The following is a 21,355-nucleotide window of genomic DNA, read 5'->3' as shown; positions in this document are numbered from 1 at the left end:
TTTCACATGGACCCCTCTGTTTTAGGTTTAAAACGGTTTAATATTATCATTTTATAATAAAATATGTCCATTTAACAACAAATTAAAATGTTGCAGCTAGTTTTTACAGCTTAAAATTGTTGTTCTTATAGCTTTTTATCAAACCGTAGTCATATTTGATTGTAAATGGGTCAATATTTCCCCGTCGTAAATCTTAATACGAAAATAGCCCCTTTTAAGGGAGATTTGCTTGAGGATTTGAGGTCGAAAGTATAATTGGCAAATCATTTTATGACGAGAAAGTTTTAATCTAATGCATGATTAGAAGGAAGTATTGTAGATAACAGGTCTCAAGTTTGAATTCCCCCACTTTCGATATAATACTGCCCGAGTGCCCGTTATATGACATTAATTGGTTGAGTGCATTTGCATAATCTAATCTCAATTAAAAATTCTTGATTAGTTCTAATAATCTATACAGTAGTTTACATAATTGACTAATTAATTGTCTTTGTCGAACATTGCTATAGACTATATACAGTAGAATACTGCACAATAAATGCTGCAAATGTTGTACTGTAGTTGTTGTACCATGAATCCGTGATAATTATTGTGCACAGAATTTAGCCGCCTCTGCTCAAAAAACAAAAACAAAACAAAAAACAAAACACATCATCATTAAACCATTGCTCATTAGTCATTACATAAAAGTTTCTGCTGATTTTAAAGAAAACAAAGATAACAAATTCTCGTGTAAGTCACCTTAACAATTTAAAAAAAAAAAACGGATTTAAAAAACTAAACCTTTTAGACTTTTACCCTAGTCTTTTAGGTTGAATAAAGCTGAACTGTGAACTAAATTGAGTTGCTATAAGCTGAATTAAAGTGAGTTGAATTGAATTAAAGTTTTTTTTTAGATGAATACAACTGAAATAAGTTGAGCTGTACTAAAGTTAAGTAAAAGCTGAATTGAAGTAAACTCAATTAAGCTGAATGAAAGCTGGAATTAAGCAAAACAAATAGAGCCTTTGTTTGCAATAAGTAGATTATACATTCGATATATTACCACCAGTTGTATAGTTTCTGAGCATTATAATAAAGTTTTTGAGTTTTGTTTTAAAAATTATGATCAGTTTTACAATAAAGTTTATGAGTTCATTCACTTATCTAGCTTAAAAACATTACTTATAAAGCTCATTTAAATTTGAGTTTTGACGGAAAAAAAACTAAAATGTAACTTATAAAGTTTAATAAGCTTAGAAAAAATACACATATGCTCCAAACCAAATAAGCTCTGAGATAGTACATATAATATATGTTCCTTTTTTTTTTTTTCCCTTCGTGGCCTCGTCTTAGCGTAAAAGAAATCAAACCAAGGTGGTCTATTTTACACAACTCTATACAATAATATAAAACCGCTTTACAAAAGATTAATGGACCTGCATGGTCCCTATACTAATTTTTTCGCATGAATACAATTCGTGAGGGACAAGCCTCATTTAATACAATTTTTTTTCTTATTAAATACGTATACACATAACACAAATACATGATATATACCCCCCTCAATAAAAACAAATACGTATATAATTTTTTCTCTTAGATTATGACTTCTCACCTATCCTTCCACACCACTATTTATACCCCTCATTATTTTCTACTTTAAATCCTCACTAAAACCCTAAAAAAAAACTCAAAAATTCAAAAATTTCCCATAATTTTTACTATATAATTATGTTTCACATTTTACACCTATTTTTATTCAATATATTAATCCTTTCTCAAAATACAATAGCAAAAGGTGTAAAAACCGGACAATGGCAACTACTACAAAAAACAATAGGCATTTCTGCCATGCACATGCAACTCCTACACAATGATCGTGTTATAATGTATGATCGGACCGATTTCGGTCCGTCTAATTTAACCCTTGGGTCAAGTCAATGTCCAATTAGATACGATAAAACCGATTGTACGGCTCACTCAGTCGAGTACAATGTTTTATCAAACACGTACCGACCCTTAAACATTATTTCCGATACGTGGTGCTCGTCCGGGACTACCCTAATCGACGGTTGCCTCCTACAAAGCGGCGGTTGGCAAGCCGGAGAACGCGTTTTTCGGACTTTTACTCCGTGTCCTACGTGTGATTGGGAAGAACTTTCGGATAAATTGTTTCAACGTAGATGGTACGCTTCAAATCATATTTTACCTAACGGTAAAATTATTATTATTGGTGGTAGAGACCAATTTAATTACGAATTTTTTCCGACAACAAATATTTTTAAATTGCCATTTTTAGCTGAAACATATGATCAAGGCGTGGAAAATAATTTGTACCCTTTTGTTTTTCTTAATGTTGACGGGAATTTATTTATTTTTGCTAATAATCGAGCGATTTTGCTTGATTATAATGCAAATAAAGTTGTTCGGAGTTACCCAAGTATACCAGGAGGAGAACCGCGGAATTACCCTAGTACTGGGTCCGCAGTTCTCCTACCATTGGTTAATTTGGAGCTAGGGGTGAAAGTTGATGCACAAGTTTTAGTATGTGGAGGTACACCAAATAATTCTTATTGGTCGGCGAAAAAAAAGCAATTTATACCGGCTCTTGACACGTGTGCACGGATTCGAATTAACGACCCGAATCCGGTTTGGGTCATGGAAAAAATGCCTATGCGCCGTACCATGGGTGATATGATACTTCTTCCGAACGGAAAAGTAATAATAATTAACGGAGCTGGATCGGGTTGTGCTGGATGGGAATACGGTCGTGATCCGGTTTTGACCCCGGTGGTTTACGATCCGCACGAGCCCGTAGGGTCAAGGTTTCATGTCATGGCGGCGTCTATAATCCCGAGGATGTACCATTCTAGCGCGGTTTTACTACGAGACGGGAGAATATTAGTAGGTGGAAGTAACCCTCATGAGTACTACAATTTTACTAACGTGTTATTTCCTACTGAGCTTAGCCTGGAGGCATATTTACCACCGTACTTGAGTTCAAGAAAGTCGGGCATTCGCCCGACTGTTACGGTCCCAACTCAATATACCAATATCACCTATGGTAAAAATGTCACGGTAAATTTCTCAATTTCTATGAAAATTAAACTGGATACGATCAAAATTACCATGATTAGGCCGGCTTTTAATACTCATTCTTTTTCAATGAGTCAAAGGTTGCTTGTTTTAACCCGTACAAAGATCATAACGCCCGTAGGCCCGGGCCAATTTCAAGTCAATGTGACCACACCCGGATCCAGAAACCTCGCCCCACCCGGGTTTTATATGTTGTTCGTTGTGCATCGAGATGTTCCTAGTCCCGGGGTTTGGGTTCGACTCTTGTGATTTATCTTGTCTTATATATACGGAATTACGGAGTTTACACTTTGCATATACAATTCTTTGTAAAGTGAATTAATTTAAGAATATGGAATTCTACCATACATAAATTATAAAAATTAGCTGTCATATATTATTCCGTTTATATATAATAATAATGTATGAAGTAGCATTAATTGTGAAATTAAATTGTTATTAATAGTTGTTTTTTTTACTCGTATAATTTATGTTATTGCAGTTTGTTGGACCGGCTTATTAGAGACCCTAAAATTAGGTGTAAAGTACCCGTTGCCTCTTAAATAGATGGATATATTTGTTTTTATGGCTAGCTTTAATAGATAGATAAAAGCATCAATCATAGACTAAAAAAGACAATAAATTTTTCACATTGTAACATTATTTTATGTTGCGAGGAAGCGTTGATAACCCTTTTGTCGCGTTCTGCTAGACCAGTATCCACAATTTATAAAAGTACGATATATATTCTCCAATCTAGGTCAAGTCCTTGTAGATTTACTCAATCTTAAGCTGATCTTTCATCTTTGTAACCGTCCATAAGATAGAGTTGGTGGACAGTTATAAAGATGATCTTGAATTTGCACCAAAATCGTTTATTTCGTTAGCTTAGGTCAGTTAGACCCAGTTTTTTCTGGCTAAATTTCAGCTTATTTTATTAGCGTTATTTCGGTAAGTTCTATTAAGCTCATCTGTTTACAAAATTAACTCTTACTTCAACTCTATTCACTCCAACTCATCTCTATTCAATTTAGTTTAATTCAGCTCAAGTCTATTTAATTAATTTAATTTTGCTCGTTTCAGCCGAAAAAAAAAGGCTTTAATAATCCAGTGTAAGTCCATTGTATAATACGTATAACAAAGTTACTACTAGCATCACCAAATTGAGTTTATAACATTTTATTAGGCTGTTATACATTATACAACGATCTTATTTATATTTTTTTTTCTTAATTTTCACTGGTCTAACCATCATGACATTTATTCAATTCATAACTATCCATTCGATCATAGAGCTCATCAAAACTATCATTCCTTCAGAAAATTCTATTCCATGGGTAAGAATGCATTAAACATATATTCTGCTAAAATTGTCAACATTCGTAAAAAAGAGACTACAACAAAGATTCACATGGCATATGTAAATTGATTGGGTAAGGACGAGGCATGATTTGGATTCACATTAATGAATTAATTGTAGGTTGTGTAGGTGGGATCCTATATTATTATGTCTTGGCAGAGCTACTTAATTAGTTTTACCCCATTGCCCAATTTCATAATCAAATTTATGTACGCTTTAAGACGACATTTATTATTTAAGACGACATTTATTATTGTGTGCAACCGTTATATTATAAAGGGTAATGATAAATACAGCCCAAGAACTAAATTACTTCCCAAAATGGAATTAAATTAGGAATTTATGACACAATTACACGTAAATTGATGTCATTAATGCTTGATTTAAGCTTTTCTTTCCTTTTTTGGTACATTAAATACAATAAGGGCTGTATTTATCACTTTCCTATTATAAAACAAATAAAAAGTGATCATTTTATGATCGGTTTTTCTAACCTATGCCCACTAGGCTAGGCATAGGATAAGAAATCAAAAAAGAAAAGAATTAAATGCTATTTTTATGGGAAATTGCAATATCTCGTCACTTTTACTTCTCTTTTACAAGAAATGCATTCAATTCTTTCCTTTTTTGATTTCTTATCTTATGCCTAGTGGGCATAGGTTAGAAAAACCCTTTTACGATAAGTAACAATCATTTTAGGTTAAAAATGACTACTTTTAAAAATGCTCACTATAGAAAGCGGTCATTTTTTAAACAAAAAATAATTATTTTTTTACCGGTAATTGATTTTTTTTATGTAATAACAATATGGAGTATCACGGATTCACGATCTCATAATATAATTTGTCGAATAGGTTTGCAAACTACTCGTAATTAATCAACTACGGAGTTAAGAGTTAAGACTAATAATTAAGGAGCTTTCACATGAATTAATTTGCACTTTGAGAAGATAATGATCAATGACTAGTATTTAATTATAAGACAAGAGTCTTTTTTTTTGTTTTCGTATTCACCTAAATTAAGAGTTTTTATTTTATTTTATTTGAGTGACAATTTATACATCCAAAATTTCACTTTAATAACTCACCCATGTTAATTAATCATTTACGAGTATTTATAAGACGGAGGCCAGAACAATAACTCTCTTATAAAACGGTTTTAAGAAATAAGCAGTCGTGTTTGTATCATTTCCGCATTTGCGAACCATTACTTATCTACATAGTATAAAAGCTCGGTTTTTTAAAGAGTTCTCATTGGTTGTTGAGTTCAATATGTGGGTCCTTCTATGTTTTTTATTCTATTTAATTACCCTCTTTTCTCAACTCAATTCCTCCTATTTCTATCTCTTATTTTTATTTTAATGTTAAAACATAAGTTAAAATGCCACAATTTACGTAAAGTGTTGCAATTTACATGTCAAATACCTAAAATATAATTCTAATAAAATACGGTGTATATTATCTGATATTCAAATCTAATATTTATCAAATATTTAAATCTTCAAATTTGACTATTTATATTGTCACGGTATTGAAGACTTAATCACGCTCAATTATATGCTCATGTATCTAATCATAGTGCATGCTATTTGCACTATTACGACCCGTACAAAATTGTACGGGTATAAAACTAGTAGACTTGGAAGACATAACTACGAATTTACGACTTTATGAACGTTTTTTTTGGAATATTAACGTAAAACAACTACGTACTCGACTACTCGTACTACGTATATTTTCCAAATGTATTTTCCGTGATAAGAGTCATGTTAATTTGCTTAACATAATCAAATTATTTCGAGTAGTTATTTTCAACTGAAAAGTATCTTTCTTTACTGTCTGCATCAGATAGAGTAACAAAATTATTGCTTACACGACTAAACCCAGCCAAACCGCAACATTAACATAAGCGTACAATCATTAAATTAAGTTTAGTTAGGTACGACAATTATACCGTGTAATTTTATAAAAAGTGATCATTTTATAATAAATAGTCATTGTTTATGAGGTGACTTAACATAAAATGGTGTATCAAAAATTATCAATAACTCTCGTTTAAAATACACTTTTTAAAACTTACTCCCTTTTTAAAAAAAGTTAAAAAGTTACACCCAAAGTATTAGAATACAAATTTAAGGGCATTTTGTCATAAAAATGTAAAAATAGGGATTTGAGAGCAATTTTTAAATTTTTGCATTATTCTGGGATCTAATTTTTAAAAGGGAGTAAATTTTAAAAAATGTATTTTAAAAGGGAATTATTGATAATTTACTCTTTTTTATATTGTCGATCACACGGTGCTTGCCACTGTCGTAGAGCAGAATTTGCGTACAATATATACTCGTACTAGATAATTAGATATGCATTGAATGTAAAAAATAGACTGCTTTACAGCATTATTTAAACATGAGTCTATTGTAATTTTGGAACAATGTTTGTAGTAATAATCCAGTGTGTCATTTTTGCAGTGTTGATCCATAGTTTCCTAGTAACTTTTCACCATAAATTTTTACGTAATATGTCACGTACTCATGCATGGCCGTACCTTCTCAATGTATCATGTGAATGCAAATAAGTTACGCTAATTCTCATTTCAGACGGACTGTTTCGTCTGAGCTTTAAAGATCGTTTCAGACGGCCTTATATATAAAATAGTTTTAACGGTAAAATATGGACTATTTTACGACAAAATGTGGAGTATAAAATACAACTATTTTCATATATGACTGACGCTCTCGCCTACTCCCTCCATTCAACTCCACTTTACATGTTTCTCTTTTGCACACTATTCACAAGCGAACATTCAACTTCAATTTTCTATCGATACATAAATTAAAATATATTCATGTGGGATCTTATTTGATTCGTCATAAAACAAACATGTATAGTGGAGTTGAATGGAGGGAGTACAAGGTAAGGTAATGTGTGAATTAGGAGCTTAAAGATTGATTAGAAGGGTACCGAAAAAATACTAATTGGGCTGGACTAGTCTTACAGAAACTCCGCTGGCCCAAAATGAGAGTCTTTCAAGTTCATGAAGCCCGCAATTGCGAATTGCAGGATCTTATGAACACAATTTCTTACGTAAAGTAGCTTTATATATGTGCGAATATCGACTACATTTATGACGAAACAACACCAAATTACCAATTCAAACATAGATTCCTGAGATCAAAATGAACAACAAGGGAAATAGTTACCATAACATTGTTTGTAATAATTCCTAAAAACAACCAATTAACAGCAATAACGCAATCAAACAGTATTTTAGGTATAGTAAAATCCTAATTAACCAAACTAAGTAAAACTAGATCACATCATCTTCTGAATGTCCCTTAAGCACGTTCACCACGAATGCGACGAGCGAGCTGAATGTCCTTAGGCATGATGGTGACCCTCTTAGCATGGATGGCACACAGGTTGGTGTCCTCAAAGAGTCCGACCAGGTACGCTTCTGCTGCTTCCTGCAATGCCAATACCGCGTGGCTCTGGAACCTGAGGTCTGTCTTGAAGTCTTGAGCAATTTCTCGAACGAGACGCTGGAATGGGAGCTTTCGGATTAGGAGTTCTGTGCTCTTCTGGTACTTGCGGATTTCACTGTTCATTATCAAACACACAAACATTAGTATCATTAAAATTAATTAAAACTAATGGAATAAACTTGGGTGTTGGAATTATTGTTGGATTAAGGGATTTACCGGAGAGCGACTGTTCCGGGACGGTAACGGTGAGGTTTCTTGACTCCTCCCATTATTGGAGTCGACTTACGAGCAGCCTGAATATTCATGTTCAAAATTAGGCAAATGAAATTTCGATAAATTTAGTACGTTCGCAGAAATTAATCCCGTAACAAACTAGGAAATTAAATTGTACATGTATAACAAATGGGAAATAAACAAGAAATTATAACGAATCGAAATCACTTGATCATAAATAAATTATCATAAATTTCGGAGAAAAAAATTCATCATAGATTACGCTATACATGTCAAATACAACATCAAATTGGGCATTAATAAATCCAGCTGAATCAATCAAATTAAATTAAGTACTAATTCAATCACTACTTTTACGATAATCAAGCGACATTGTAATTGCAATCAAGAAAAAACTAACGTAAAACCTGATTGATAGATTTCGAGAAGAAGTACAAATAATCCGATTATTTAAGCTATAAATCAACATTAGCTAACAGAAGGATGGAGTTTTTCAATAACAAGATTCAAGAACGCAACGAAACCCTAATTTAACCCCTAATTTCATGATAATAATACTACATTGTAACTATACTTCGCATTCTAGCAACATTTAACGTAAAAATAATCGCAATTTCGAGAAGACGAAGCACAAATCATCCAATTTACTAAACTATATAGCAAGATTACATAACCAGAGGATGGAGTTCATTCAACAAAATTCAAGAACACATATATAGAAACCCTAATTTCAAAGAAAATTGCTAATAAATCAATTAAGTAATTGAATTCTGCAGAATTATACCTTATGAGCAAGCTGTTTCCTTGGAGCCTTACCACCGGTAGATTTACGTGCAGTTTGCTTAGTACGTGCCATTTCAATTCGATTTCAATCAACAATCAACAATTTCCTGCAAAATCATACGAAAAAACATAAACAATCAAATCAAAACTAATCATATATAACAAAATCGTAAACAAAATTACTTTTCTACAGCGGTTTTACACTAAATTATGGTAAAACCGTTTCTTCTTTTACAAATAACTAAACGATAAGTTATTGTAAAACCGCTTCACAAATGAGGGAAGAAGGATTACTATTCGGAGAAGAAGAGTAGATATTTTTGTATGCGATGGATTTTTATGAAATGGTAAGAGGGTTAGTTTATATAGGAGACTTGCGAAGGAGGTTATTTTAGGTCGGTTTACATATTTTGGGAGTGCATGGATTTTGACGGCTGATTTTGTGACACGTCAGCGATCCGTGTTTTTAATCGGAGGGTTTTGATTGGTGGATTTTTATTTTAGGGTGAATTGTGGGATCGTGGGAGAGTAAAATTGTAAAAGTGTGTTTCTTTTACCGTGATAAGTAGAGTAACTGTGTTTGTTTCGTTCCGGCTATTGCGGTAACTGATTTTCCCTCCAGATTGTGTGTGAGTTGGGACACAACCTGGATTTTTGAGTTTGGGCCTGAGAATCATTGAGTCAGCCCATCTTGGTCAGGTTGTTGTTTGAAGCGGACCGGATACGAAAAACCCGTTCCATATCATTCTAAACTGACAATTTGTTATTTACTCTCTCCAATCCAATTCAAACTACCCATTTTACTTTTTACGGTGTACGAGACGACGATTTGACCACGTTTGTCTTCATTTATATATTATTTTTTTTTGTCGAAATTATAGTTTTTCGAAACCACTTTTTATAACAAATGTTAATATGTCAATTTTACGTATAAATTTTAAAAATTTGATTAAATATAATCGATGTCAAAATTTAACAAGGTTGACTTTAAAAGGCGAGTGGATAATTTGCATTGGATTGGAGGGAGTATAATTCAAAATTTGGCACGACGAGGTCAGTAACAAATTATTAATCCCAATTCAACGCATAATCAATTTGAGATAACTCGTGACTCGATATTAGTGCCGGTTCAAGTTATATACTCCATGTTAATAACTCTAAATTTTATACCATCCAACTTTTTTATGCAAGTTGTATGATTAAGATTATGTCATCACTCTCTTCTCCAAACATCCTCGCTCTCACTTCCCACAGGCCACCACTACTCGTCATACAAAAAACCCACCACCCTTTGTTTCTCACTAACACGCACCTTGACGCTAAAGCACCGGCCAACTTCCACGATTAAACTACCCGAAAGTTTTATCCATTGTCCCTAATATTTAAAAGACTTTGTCAAAAGATAGGCAAGCACCCCTTCTCCCGAGGTTACGGGGTCATTTTGCCGCGTGCTTTGGTGGACCTCTGAGATCCTTCTCATGGGCCGCTTAAAGAAAACAAGCAAAGCGAAGAGCAAGCGACTCCTCATTTCCCTGTTTATAGCTAAAACTCGGTCAATATTCACTCGACAGCCTAGTCCTTACTTAGGTGACTGAAGTGAAGCTTCTACGACCAATTCTTTCCCCTTACCCTCGGTATGGAGCATTCTTCCTTTTTCCTCCCCAGTGCAATAATGCCAACTTCCCATCATCTCCCCCCCACTCAGCATCTCTATAAGCCAAAAACGAACCTCCACTCAGTGGTGGAGTTAGCAGCATCGCTCGCCCCCGCTGGCGAATGAAAAATCAAAGTTTTTAGGTATAATTTCCAAAAATTTTCAAGTGTCCCTTATGTCATTATCCCTTCACTGCTGTTGAGATCAAATCTTGTCTCCGTTACTAATTCCATTATCAGTCCATTTGACACAACCACAATTGAACTCAAACGACCCCCCACCCTGCCCTTCACACCACCCGGACCCTCCTACTCACCAAAACTCGTGCCAATCTAAAAATCTTGATGGATGTGATGACTTAATTGCCCTTTTTTTAATTTATCATCGTTATTTTTAATTGTAATAATAATAAACAAATGATGCTTACCATCCTTTTTTTTTTATACTAAGAGAATAAGAGAGTTGAAATGTTTTTCTTCCAAAATGCACTTCCCATATATAAGATAACAAACAAGATTAATTATTCTTTAATTAAACTTTTTATCCTTTCATTAACATATAATCTCTTCATGAAACTATAATTTTTTTTACCAAACATTAAAATATAATCTTTTAATTAAACTTAAATAAAATTGGTATAAACACATTAATTACTAATTGCTAACTCTTTCATTTGGTGTAATTATTAGAGAACGATTTACTGCATAATTAATGAGTATAAAACAAAATTATAAATTATTGTTTTAACTAGATTCATTAAAAATAAACATTTCTTAACATTACTTAATTTTCCTAATTAGATTTACAAATTGATTTTTTTTTCTCAAATCAAGGTGAAATTTGAAAATTAATGACGCGTCAATTTCATTTGTGTATTTGACTAAAAAGTAAAAAACTATATATACAGCTCATATACATTGTGCGACATCTAAACTAGTGTACAATAAATTAGATAACCTGTCACGATATCAAACCAAACCGAAACAAACTTTAAACTGACTGAACATAAATGACGACGCTGACCCAACCCAACACGAGTTGTAAAGTCGTGACCGATCTAAGTGACCCAATTACCACCGCTAACCCAAACCGAGACCAAAGTTAATTAACGGGTCGTTAATCTCGTTATGAAACCGGGAAAGTTCAGCAGTGTCCAATAAGTGAAGAAATGGGAAATGACAATAGAGAGAGCAAAGGATACGGTTGGGCGGTTGCCGCCGGTTTAAACGCTGCTTTAGCTGCTATTTCTGCTAAATTCTTCTTTTCTCAGGTTTGCGTCATAATCCTTGCATTTATTTTTATCACAAATACTTTTGTAAGACGGTTTTACGCAAGTTTCTTTCTGCGAAAATAAACACCCTTGTAAAACCGTCTTACACAAGACTAACTGATTAACAATATAATTGTCCGTTATTTCGTTTCATTGTTTGCAAGATCTGTAATTTTGACTGATAATTTCTTCCTGATTGCTTTGATTTATGACATTTATCTAATTATCTCTCAATTTGGAATTTCTAGGGTTTATGATTGCGGGGTAATAGAATTTGATTGAATTGATAGCTGAATTTTAGAGTTTATCTAGGTATCTTGAGATTAATTCGATTTCTGTATTTTAGAGATTAGCTAGTTATATCGAGATTAATTCGATTGCTGAATTTTATAGATTAGCTAGTTATCTCGAGATTAATCCGATTGCTGAATTTTAATGGTTAGCTAGTTATATCAAGAATTCAAGATTAATATGATTGCTGAATTTTAGAGATTAGCTAGTTATCTCAAGATTAATCCGATTGCTGAATTTTAATGTTTAGCTAGTTATCTCGAGATTTATACGATTGCTGAAATTTAGAGTTTAGCTAGTTATCTCGAGATCATTTCGATTGCTGAATTTTAATGTTTAGGTACCAGAGATTTGGAATTTCTAGGTTTAGTGATCATGGAAGTAGTAGAATTTGATTGAATTGATAGCTGTAATTTAGAGTTAGCTAGTTATCTCGACATTAATTTGATTGCTGATTATAGAGTTTAGCTAGTTATATCGAGATTAATTCGATTGCTGAATTTTATAGATTAGCTAGTTATCTCGAGATTAATCCGATTGCTGAATTTTAATGTTTAGCTAGTTATATCAAGAATTCAAGATTAATACGATTGCTGAATTTTAAAGGTTAGCTAGTTATCTCGAGATTAATCCGATTGCTGAAGTTTAGAGTTTAGCTAGTTATCTCGAGATTATTTCGATTGCTGAATTTTAATGTTTAGCGAGTTAACTCAATAATTCGATTTGCTTCAAATTGAACTTATTAAATGATGAGAAATTGTTTTCTAATTAGGAATTGTTCAATAGGTAGGTGAGTTGAGGTGTAAATGGTGTATGATGATTTCAAGGAAGTTTAGGGAGTTGAGAAATATTGGATGTTTTGAAATTGTTTAGCTTCTGGATCATATTTGCTGTAGCGTCGCAGTCGAGTGATTGTGTGGTTGTGAGGACATCTTTAGTTGCATATCGAGTGTGATTGTATGCGTGGCGAAATATTTCAGAGCTTTGATGTTGATGGGGATTGAAATAATTCCATTATGAAACTGTAACCCTGTGTCCGTGTCTATGGTAGTTTTATGCTTTGTTTGTGTCGATAGTGGTGAGTGGTGAAGGGAGATAGACTCTACAAGAAGAGACTCTGAGGGAAATGATACTGGTCCATTTCCCGCCCTTGTTTTCCCACTCCTCCATCATCCTCCCATGTTATTTACACAAATGGTTAATATGGGGAACTGGGGAAGGCTTAACTATCTTCCGAGGTTTGACAAATACGTTGTAGATATTGAGGATTGCTTTAACTATCTTCTGAGGTTTGACAAATACGGTGTAGTTATTTTGAGGAATATTACTCATGGCTGGAAGACCTCTCTGAAATTAGATGTTGGCGACTTGGTGTATTGACTCCAGTCAAATTTAAGACTTCTAGTGGAGGCGTGGGAGTTGATGTGCTTGTAGTGCTTAACGCTTCAAAGTGTACATTACATTTCAAATGCAGCAAAACTGTTCTCTGCCGCTCCTGAAATTAATATATACGGCTTACTAAACTTGACAATGGTTGTCTTTTCTTGAATACGGAGTACATGTGTTGTTGGGCAAGGCTAGTTGAACTCAGGTTATGCAATTGTCAAATGTTTGGTTGCAGTTTATTTATCGATATGCAATGCGCCAATGCCATTATCTAGTGGTTTCTGGCTCCTGTGGTCTTGCTTGTGCAACGCCGTGTAACTACGTGAGCTTGAAATGACAAGGAACAATTTTGTTTGCAGCCTGTCAAGTATAGCTTTGTAATTTTATTCAATGTGACGATGTGGGGATGCTACACCAACAGCCTTAGAGCTTTGTCATCTTTGCAAGCTACAGTGATTAACTTTGCGACAAATTTCCTCTCTTCAGGCCTGGCTGGTTTTTTCCTCTTTGGGGAAGCGTTATCACCTAAGGTAAACAAAGCTTCTTTACATAAACTCTCCTCGTGTGATTCACGTCCGGCATTTACTTTCATTCATAGCATCCTTACATAAACTTTCATTATGTGATTCATGACGTGTTGGTAACCACATTATTTGAAGAATGTAATAGCAAGCTGATACTCAATATGAGGCACTTAGGCTGAATCATTCTAGGTCATCTAAACTCACGTCTCTTTCTAAAGTTGGCAATTATCTTGAGGAGTTGTCTTATTTGTTCCAAGGAGAATTTTATCGTAATGAGTATTTACGGTCGAGTCAAATTGTTTGGTTTAGTCGCCCACATTTTTTTTTTGGTGACGAGGGAACCCGCAGCCGCTACCTTCGGTGTGCACTTGGTAAACCCTTGGGTGTACGTGATAGCCTGCAAACCACGTATACCAGGTAAGCCACCCGAGGGTGACAGGCTCGAAGTCTATTAGGCATGGACTCAGGTCAAGAATGCTCCACAAGATTTTGCTCTTGGGAAGGCTTGAGCCTGGGTCTCCTGGGAATTTCACCCAAGTTTTAACCACTAGACTCCACCCTTGCGGGCACCACAGTTATATCTTAGAGCATTAATGCCTTTTTCTTTTCTTATTATAATGGTTTTCATATGTGTCAATACAATAAAATAAAGCGAAGTTTGTGCTTGAAGTATCTGTAAATAGCAGTATAGCACTAGTTTATTGTCTGGATGCCTGATTTTATTGTGCTTCAAGAACATACTCTCCTACCTTGTAGTACAAGTAAATAGGAACGGAACTGCTGGACCCGTAGTGAGAACAGTTTGTACTCTGTAACTCATATTATACTCGATACAATTAATTTAACAGTCGTAAGATAATTTCCCATTTTGCGTGGGGAATGCGTATTTTTATGTGCAACCGAGTGTAATGTATCATGTATGCATGGTATCAGTGGTTTGCAGGTGCCTCGCTGATTGTACTTGGTGTGTTCGTACTAACTAAATCGAGTAAAGAGACACAAAAAGAGGATTAGATGTTAGCCCGGAAACTGTACAAAGGTTCAGATTGACTTGGAAAATTGCCCTGTATCCCCCCTGGTGTTCGGCAATAGACTGATGCTTGAGGAGATCAGAGTAAAATATATATTCCACCAGTCCAGCTGATTTCGGTCTTATTTTTTCAGTTTATTTTATTTTTGAATGTTCATTCAATGTAAACTATGTATCTGGTGATGACCGATGATTCACAAGAATTTGTTCAGTTCATTGAGATATATCTTTCCATAATATGCGTTGACGGGTCAGATTTGGACCGGGTCTAGTTGGAACTTGATTCAGACTAGCTTTCAGACACCGGATCCAAAACTACCCAGATTCGACCCTTCTGTATCGAGTCCGGTGATGAGGAGTTTCAAGTGAGATGGACCATTTTGGCTTTTGTTGGGTATCAATTTTTTTTTTTTTTTTTTTTTTTTTTTTTTTTTTTTTTTTTTTTTTGACAGATGGGGGTATCAATTGATGTTCATTGATTTTGCCATTTGTAATACAGTATCGGATTCTCTTAAAATGTAACAAGGTTATTCGCTTTGTCCTAATCATTTGATTCACGAATTGCGCTTGAGATTGCACGTAGAAATGGTAACGATGTAAAGCTAAACAAAGAATGAGGACAGATGTAACACATACTAACATGAATCGATTACAAATGAAAATCTACGTGTTTATTTATAATAACATAATAATCGATCTTCATAAGATATGTTGACCTCTTTTAAAACGGACATATCCGTATCAATATTAAACCAAGTCAAATACCATCCCGCGTGAATAAAAAAAATGACCCGACCCGAAAATAACCCGAGAGCACAATGAACCGAAACCCACCCGACCCGTAGGCTAAGTGATATTATCTCGTACAACTCGAAATGAAATAAACCGAGCCGACTCGGTACCAAAACCGACCCAATCTCCAGCCCGAGTTATCCCACAACCTGCCTTGACGGCTTGACCCAACCAAACTCAGCCCAACCCATAAATTAATTTACAACCCGTTATAACCCGAACCGACTCAACCCTAATTCAAATCGACCCTAACCTATACTACCCGGGAAAAAATGAATAGAACCAGAACCGACTAGTGAGTTATGACCAACTCGACCCGACTTGTAACCTGAGTAATCCCACAACCCGTATTTACTAGCCCACAATTTAGTTTACAACCTGATATAACCCCAATTGACTCAACCCTAATCCGAATCGACCCTAACCCAACCCAAACCCAATACATCCTTAAAAATCAAAATTATTTGAAATTTTTATCTAATTTTTTTCCCCTCAAATTCCTCTTTTCCACTTCAACAATTCCCCACTACCATCACCACAATTCACCAGTGACCAGTCCCCCCCCAACTGTTCCACATTTTTCATTTACTTCTAAAATTCTCATATTTTTTCTTACAATCAGTCCAATCTACCTCTACCCTTTTCCCCCCAATTTGTAGATTTAGGGTTTTACTTCATCTTTCCTCTCTTCCCTCTTTCTTCCCTTTTGCTTTGGTAAGCTCCATTTTTTCTTGCATTTGATATTTTGATTCCGTTTCAACTTTTATGCTTTGATTATATTTTTGTATCTGCTCTTTTTGCTTGGTTACTTACTTGTTTGCGAGAAATTTGCGAGACATTCTTGAGTATACCGGGTGTACCCAGTAGCGGAACTAGGATTTATAGTTAGGGGGCGAAAAATCTGAGGGGGGATGGGAATAAAGTCTGACTAAAAGTTTCAAAATTCCGCTGTTCGCGAGAGTAAGCGCCCCTGCTTGCCCCTTAGATCCCCCACTGGGTGTACCGTGTCATCGTAACCTTGTAGAATCAAAGGAGAATAAAAATGGGTACTCAAAATTTTTGATGGTTGGTTTACCTTTAGAAAGTTGAGTTCTTTTTCGGGTTTTGTAAAGTATTTGAGATTCTGTGTGTTAAATGGATGTTTGACTTGAGGGCATTTTGGTAAACTCTTGATTTATTCAAGTGCTGTATAATGAGTGCCTAATGTTGAGGATGTTTGGATAATTGGGATGGCTTGGTTGTAACTTGTAACTCGTTAACTATGTTTTGTTAGGATAGATTGGTAGGAAGTAGAAACGGAAAGCTTATGTATCTCTTAACTGTGGAGATTCGAGTACTTGATAGTTGAATTGGTGGAGTGAAGGCAAAACGAGGATTTATAGTTAAGGGGACGGCAAACTAGTAATGCAATATGGTACATTGTTAAAAAGATTGGAAATTTCATCTAAAAATTTCTGAACTTTCATTGTCCAGCAAGGGTGAGCACCCTCCTAGCGCCCTAGTTCCGACACTGTGCAGGGGTTGAGTTTTGTAATGCAGTTGAAAGGATATAAGATAACTAATGTCGATATGATCAAAATTATTGAGAGGATAGGAGGTTAAGTATATTTATGATAAACCCCCTCCACATTAAATGGGAAAGTTTGATGGAGAATTCTGATGTCGGATACTGAAGAACGTCTCGTCAAGACTGAGCAAAGGAGATATCACTATATCAGTATGATCAAAACTCTATTGAGCAGTAGCAGACCTTTGATTCTCATGTCTTTTTTGCTTCATATTCATTTGCTATTTCAGTAGTCATGGTCTATTTCCCTTCGGTCCTTCATTTCATTCCCCTTTTGTGTCGCGTGGTGTGTGTAAAAGAAGGGCGGCTCTGTTTACTATTAACTATTGAGAAATGTAATTTGCTCGATTGTGAGTAACCTTTTTACTGCTCTTCAAGTTTATGCTAGTGCACCTTGATATCGATTTGCAGATTCCAATTTGAGCAATATTTGTTGATGGAGAACCTCTATGCTCGAGGTTATATAATGTCACTAATCAAAGTGTTGTGAAGTGATTTTCGGGGTGATTGTCATTATGGTCATACCTAGGATGAGCACACCTTCTGTTTATGGTACTGAAGATGTCTTGGTCTAGTGGTTAAGATGGAGGGAGGTATTGTGGACAATAGGTCCCAGGTTCGAATACCCTCTCCCCACGTAATGCAACTAAATACGCGCTTCGTTAGACCAAAAAAAACCCCTATGTTTATGGTGTTCAAATGAAATACTCGTATGTATTTAATTTAATCCATCAACTACATCACACAAGATTAAGAAGTGATGGAGGCACAAGCTGGTTAGTCGTACGTATCTTTTTTCTTGTTTGCAGCCACGGGTGGATCTAAGGGTATATTAGGAGCCAGGAGGCCCTTGCCCGTCTGGTTTTTTAGCTAAAATTTTCCTTACTTCATTAGTAGTTCGCTGCTCCTGAAACTTTTTGGCCCCCTAATGAAAAATCCTGGCTTCGCCACGTTGGACCTTTTAGACTTTTATCCAATGGAGTCATGAGGGCTCCGTATTGCACTGTATACTTTTAGAATGTATGAAGTGTCAGTATATACCTATAGATAGTTTATGAATATTTTGTAGCCATGTTCAAAGCAACAGTAAACATTGCATCTTGGATTGATACAAGATGAAAATTTGCTTTTGGTCCCAACGCTTGGCAAAATTATGACCAGTGTTTACACTTGTTCGACATCATGTCCGAAAAAAAACTGGGATTTTATGATATCTGGCTGAAGAGCTGTTTGCTGTGCTGTATATATTCTGATACTGTCGTATAATCCCCCTCTTCATTGTTATCTTCCTGTTTCTGATCTTATGATTGCAGTGTGCTTTTAAAATAGGTGGTTGTAGAAAGCCATAGGAAGCAAGTTTTGCGTCTTTTGATTAGAATGAATGGAAGCGGGCACCGTGAAAACGGAAGACACAAACCAGCACACAGTCAGGTAGAAGGGCATTAAATTTATCTATTTTACAGCACACACTATGTTATTGAATTCTTTTTAATTTGCCTGCTCAAATTGTGTTATTACTTCGGTTTTCAAAATCGTTTTAATCTTTATTCTCAATTTAAATTCCAAGTTTTTATAAAAGAAATCCGGACTTCGATTTTAAAACCTATAAGTTTACCTGCCTTTTGTATTATGTTTCACTCCCCTTTTGTTTTTCAATTTTTCTTTTCAATTTTTTTCGCATTTTGAGGTGCGCGTTCACCCATGGACGGTTCTAAAGGATGATCCATGTCAGCCGACCCCAAACCATTTTGGGATTAAGGCTCTGTTGTTGTTGTTGCTCTAATTGTGTTATTGTTATGTTGCTACTTAAGTGGCTGATGCAGCCCCAGTCGATGAAGCATATAATGGCAATAATGGCTGAAAGAGATGCAGCGATCCAAGAGAGAAACATGGCTATAAATGAAAAGAATAAGGTCTGTGAAGAGAGAGATATGGCAATATTGCAGCGAGATACGGCTATTGAGGAAAGGGATGAGGCCATTACGGAGCGGGACAACGCTTTGGCGGCACTTCAGTTTCGACAGCATTTAGGTGAAAAGAATAAAGTCTCTGAAGAGAGAGATATGGCAATATTGCAGCGAGATACGGCTATTGAGGAAAGGGATAAGGCCATTATGGAGCGGGACAACGCTTTGGCGGCACTTCAGTTTCGACAGCATTTAGGTGACAGCGATAACTCATGCCCACCAGGGTGTCACATTTCAAGAGGTGTAAAACACATGCACCATCCACACCAACATTCCCTTCAAGGGCTTGAAGCTTCTTATGATGGAAGAGATGACCCGATTCCCAATGCGCTTCTAGTGGCATCTGAGAATGTAAAATCACGTAAAGTTAAACGAGGGGCCAAAGACTCCAATGCCATGCCCCCGGCCAAGAAGACAACTAAAGGCGGACGGAAGGTGAAGAAAGAAGACGATGACTTGAATAACATGTTCTCAAACAAATCTCCAGAGTGGAAGGGTTTGCAAAACTCGGGGATTAAGCATGAACGGAAGAATCCCGATCTCGGGCTGAACCAAGTAGTGTATGACGAGACAAGTATGCCATCGCCGGTTTGCTCTTGCACGGGGGTATACCGGCAATGTTACAAATGGGGAGATGGAGGGTGGCAATCAGCATGCTGCACAATGACCATGTCAATGTACCCATTACCAGCCTTGCCTAACAAAAAACACGGACGGATAGGAGGGCGTAAAATGAGTGGAAGTGCTTTCAGCAAATTGTTAAGCAGGCTGTCGGGAGAGGGGTACAATCTGTCTAATCCGGTAGACCTTAAGGATCACTGGGCCAAGCACGGAACTAACCGTTACATCACTTTCAGGTAGTCATCCTCATTTTTACAGTCTGATAGATCTAAAATCATTGCAGGAAACCTTTTTGATATAGAAGTAGCAGAAAACCGATGAGGTGATTCCCGCGCTTATAGAATCATGTTTTGTATGTGAGTAACTGAGTATGTGACAACCTTTTTGATATATGATTCATATGAAACTGGAGTGGATTGGTTGAAAGAGAATCATGTCTGAAACACAGAACTACACCCATGTAAATCGTTAACTCGGGTCTCGGGGTGTCGGATTTGGCTATTTTGTATGAAGTTTTCTGCAGTATTTTCTAGTCTAGTTTTGTACCTTGATCTGGATTCCATGTTTGTCAAAATTTGAATCACCTGTCTAAACTGTTTATTGGTGATGACTGATGATCATAGATGTCATTGAATTTAGATAGTAAAGTCACTCGGAGCCGTGTTTTTCCGTAATTTTTGTGTGGAACGATTTCATTATATAAAAGGCAAACTTTTTATAAAAAAATGAACCGTTTCACTGTGTAAAAACGTCTTATTTTAGAATTGTGTTCTTACAATCGTCTAGGAACGACAGAAACCGTCTATCAGACTGTAAATATGAGGATGACTACCTGTAATTTGTTCTCCAATACTACATTGTGTAAATTTTATTGCCAGCTCAGTACGACCTAATTAGGAATGCCGATTTGAGTCGTATTAACGGATGCGGAGATTAGTAATTCATGAACTCCCTCTGTCCCGGTCATTTGTTATCCTTTTCCATTTTCGTGTGTCTCAATCATTTATTATCCTTTCTATTTTAAGAATGAACTTGATAAGTAATTTGATCATTCTCATTCAATTTATTCTACTTGTCATTTAATTATTAACGTTTGACCGGGACGGAGGAAGTAATTTATAATTTCCCGTGTAATTGGGTCAGAATACAAATTTTCATCACAGAATTATCAGACAGGGATAACTGTAATTTAAAATTTTATCATCATCCACAATTTACATACACTCCATACTACCCAATTTGTGTCCTTGAATCTTGCTTGTGACCGTCATAACAAGCATATTAACATCTCACGGCCTCTTTTCCTTTTTAAGATTATTTTAATTGGATGTGAATTAA

General features: G+C 35.5%; 4 protein-coding genes and 1 non-coding gene across 6 annotated transcripts; 3 read left to right on the top strand and 2 right to left on the bottom strand.

Moving 5' to 3' along the window:
- Nucleotides 1–1,657: 1,657 nt before the first annotated feature.
- LOC141604768 (aldehyde oxidase GLOX-like) lies at nt 1,658–3,467 on the top strand. Its single transcript, XM_074423259.1, has one exon. It carries the CDS (start codon nt 1,714–1,716, stop codon nt 3,325–3,327), a length of 1,614 nt encoding a protein of 537 aa, XP_074279360.1. The 5' UTR covers nt 1,658–1,713; the 3' UTR covers nt 3,328–3,467.
- Nucleotides 3,468–7,518: 4,051 nt separating this feature from the next.
- LOC141604767 (histone H3.3-like) lies at nt 7,519–9,294 on the bottom strand. Its single transcript, XM_074423258.1, has 4 exons — nt 9,210–9,294; nt 8,917–9,022; nt 8,115–8,191; nt 7,519–8,013 (listed from the first exon to the last, which is right to left on the bottom strand). Exons 2-4 carry the CDS (start codon nt 8,986–8,988, stop codon nt 7,752–7,754), a joined length of 411 nt encoding a protein of 136 aa, XP_074279359.1. The 5' UTR covers nt 8,989–9,022; nt 9,210–9,294; the 3' UTR covers nt 7,519–7,751.
- A 2,368-nt stretch (nt 9,295–11,662) lies between these two features.
- LOC141604766 (uncharacterized) lies at nt 11,663–15,467 on the top strand. Its single transcript, XM_074423257.1, has 3 exons — nt 11,663–11,839; nt 13,876–14,046; nt 14,974–15,467. Exons 1-3 carry the CDS (start codon nt 11,738–11,740, stop codon nt 15,052–15,054), a joined length of 354 nt encoding a protein of 117 aa, XP_074279358.1. The 5' UTR covers nt 11,663–11,737; the 3' UTR covers nt 15,055–15,467.
- Nucleotides 15,468–16,273: 806 nt separating this feature from the next.
- LOC141604765 (protein BASIC PENTACYSTEINE6-like) lies at nt 16,274–20,577 on the top strand. Of its 2 annotated transcripts, none has more exons than XM_074423256.1 (3): nt 16,274–16,576; nt 18,759–18,860; nt 19,241–20,577. In XM_074423256.1, the coding sequence occupies exons 2-3, from the start codon at nt 18,807–18,809 to the stop codon at nt 20,255–20,257; spliced, it is 1,071 nt and encodes a 356-aa protein (XP_074279357.1). In that variant the 5' UTR covers nt 16,274–16,576; nt 18,759–18,806; the 3' UTR covers nt 20,258–20,577. The 2 variants fall into 2 exon arrangements, with proteins under 2 accessions (XP_074279357.1, XP_074279356.1); XM_074423255.1 differs by having other exon boundaries at nt 16,433–16,576; nt 18,743–18,860.
- A 572-nt stretch (nt 20,578–21,149) lies between these two features.
- Nucleotides 21,150–21,232, bottom strand: LOC141609910 (small nucleolar RNA R38). The gene has a single exon (XR_012527813.1). It is a non-coding gene; the product is annotated as a small nucleolar RNA R38 (small nucleolar RNA).
- Nucleotides 21,233–21,355: the final 123 nt, after the last annotated feature.

The sequence above is a fragment of the Silene latifolia genome, chromosome 10, assembly GCF_048544455.1.
Source record: "Silene latifolia isolate original U9 population chromosome 10, ASM4854445v1, whole genome shotgun sequence".
NCBI lineage: Eukaryota > Viridiplantae > Streptophyta > Magnoliopsida > Caryophyllales > Caryophyllaceae > Silene > Silene latifolia.
This window is presented reverse-complemented; position numbering and strand designations above follow the sequence as displayed.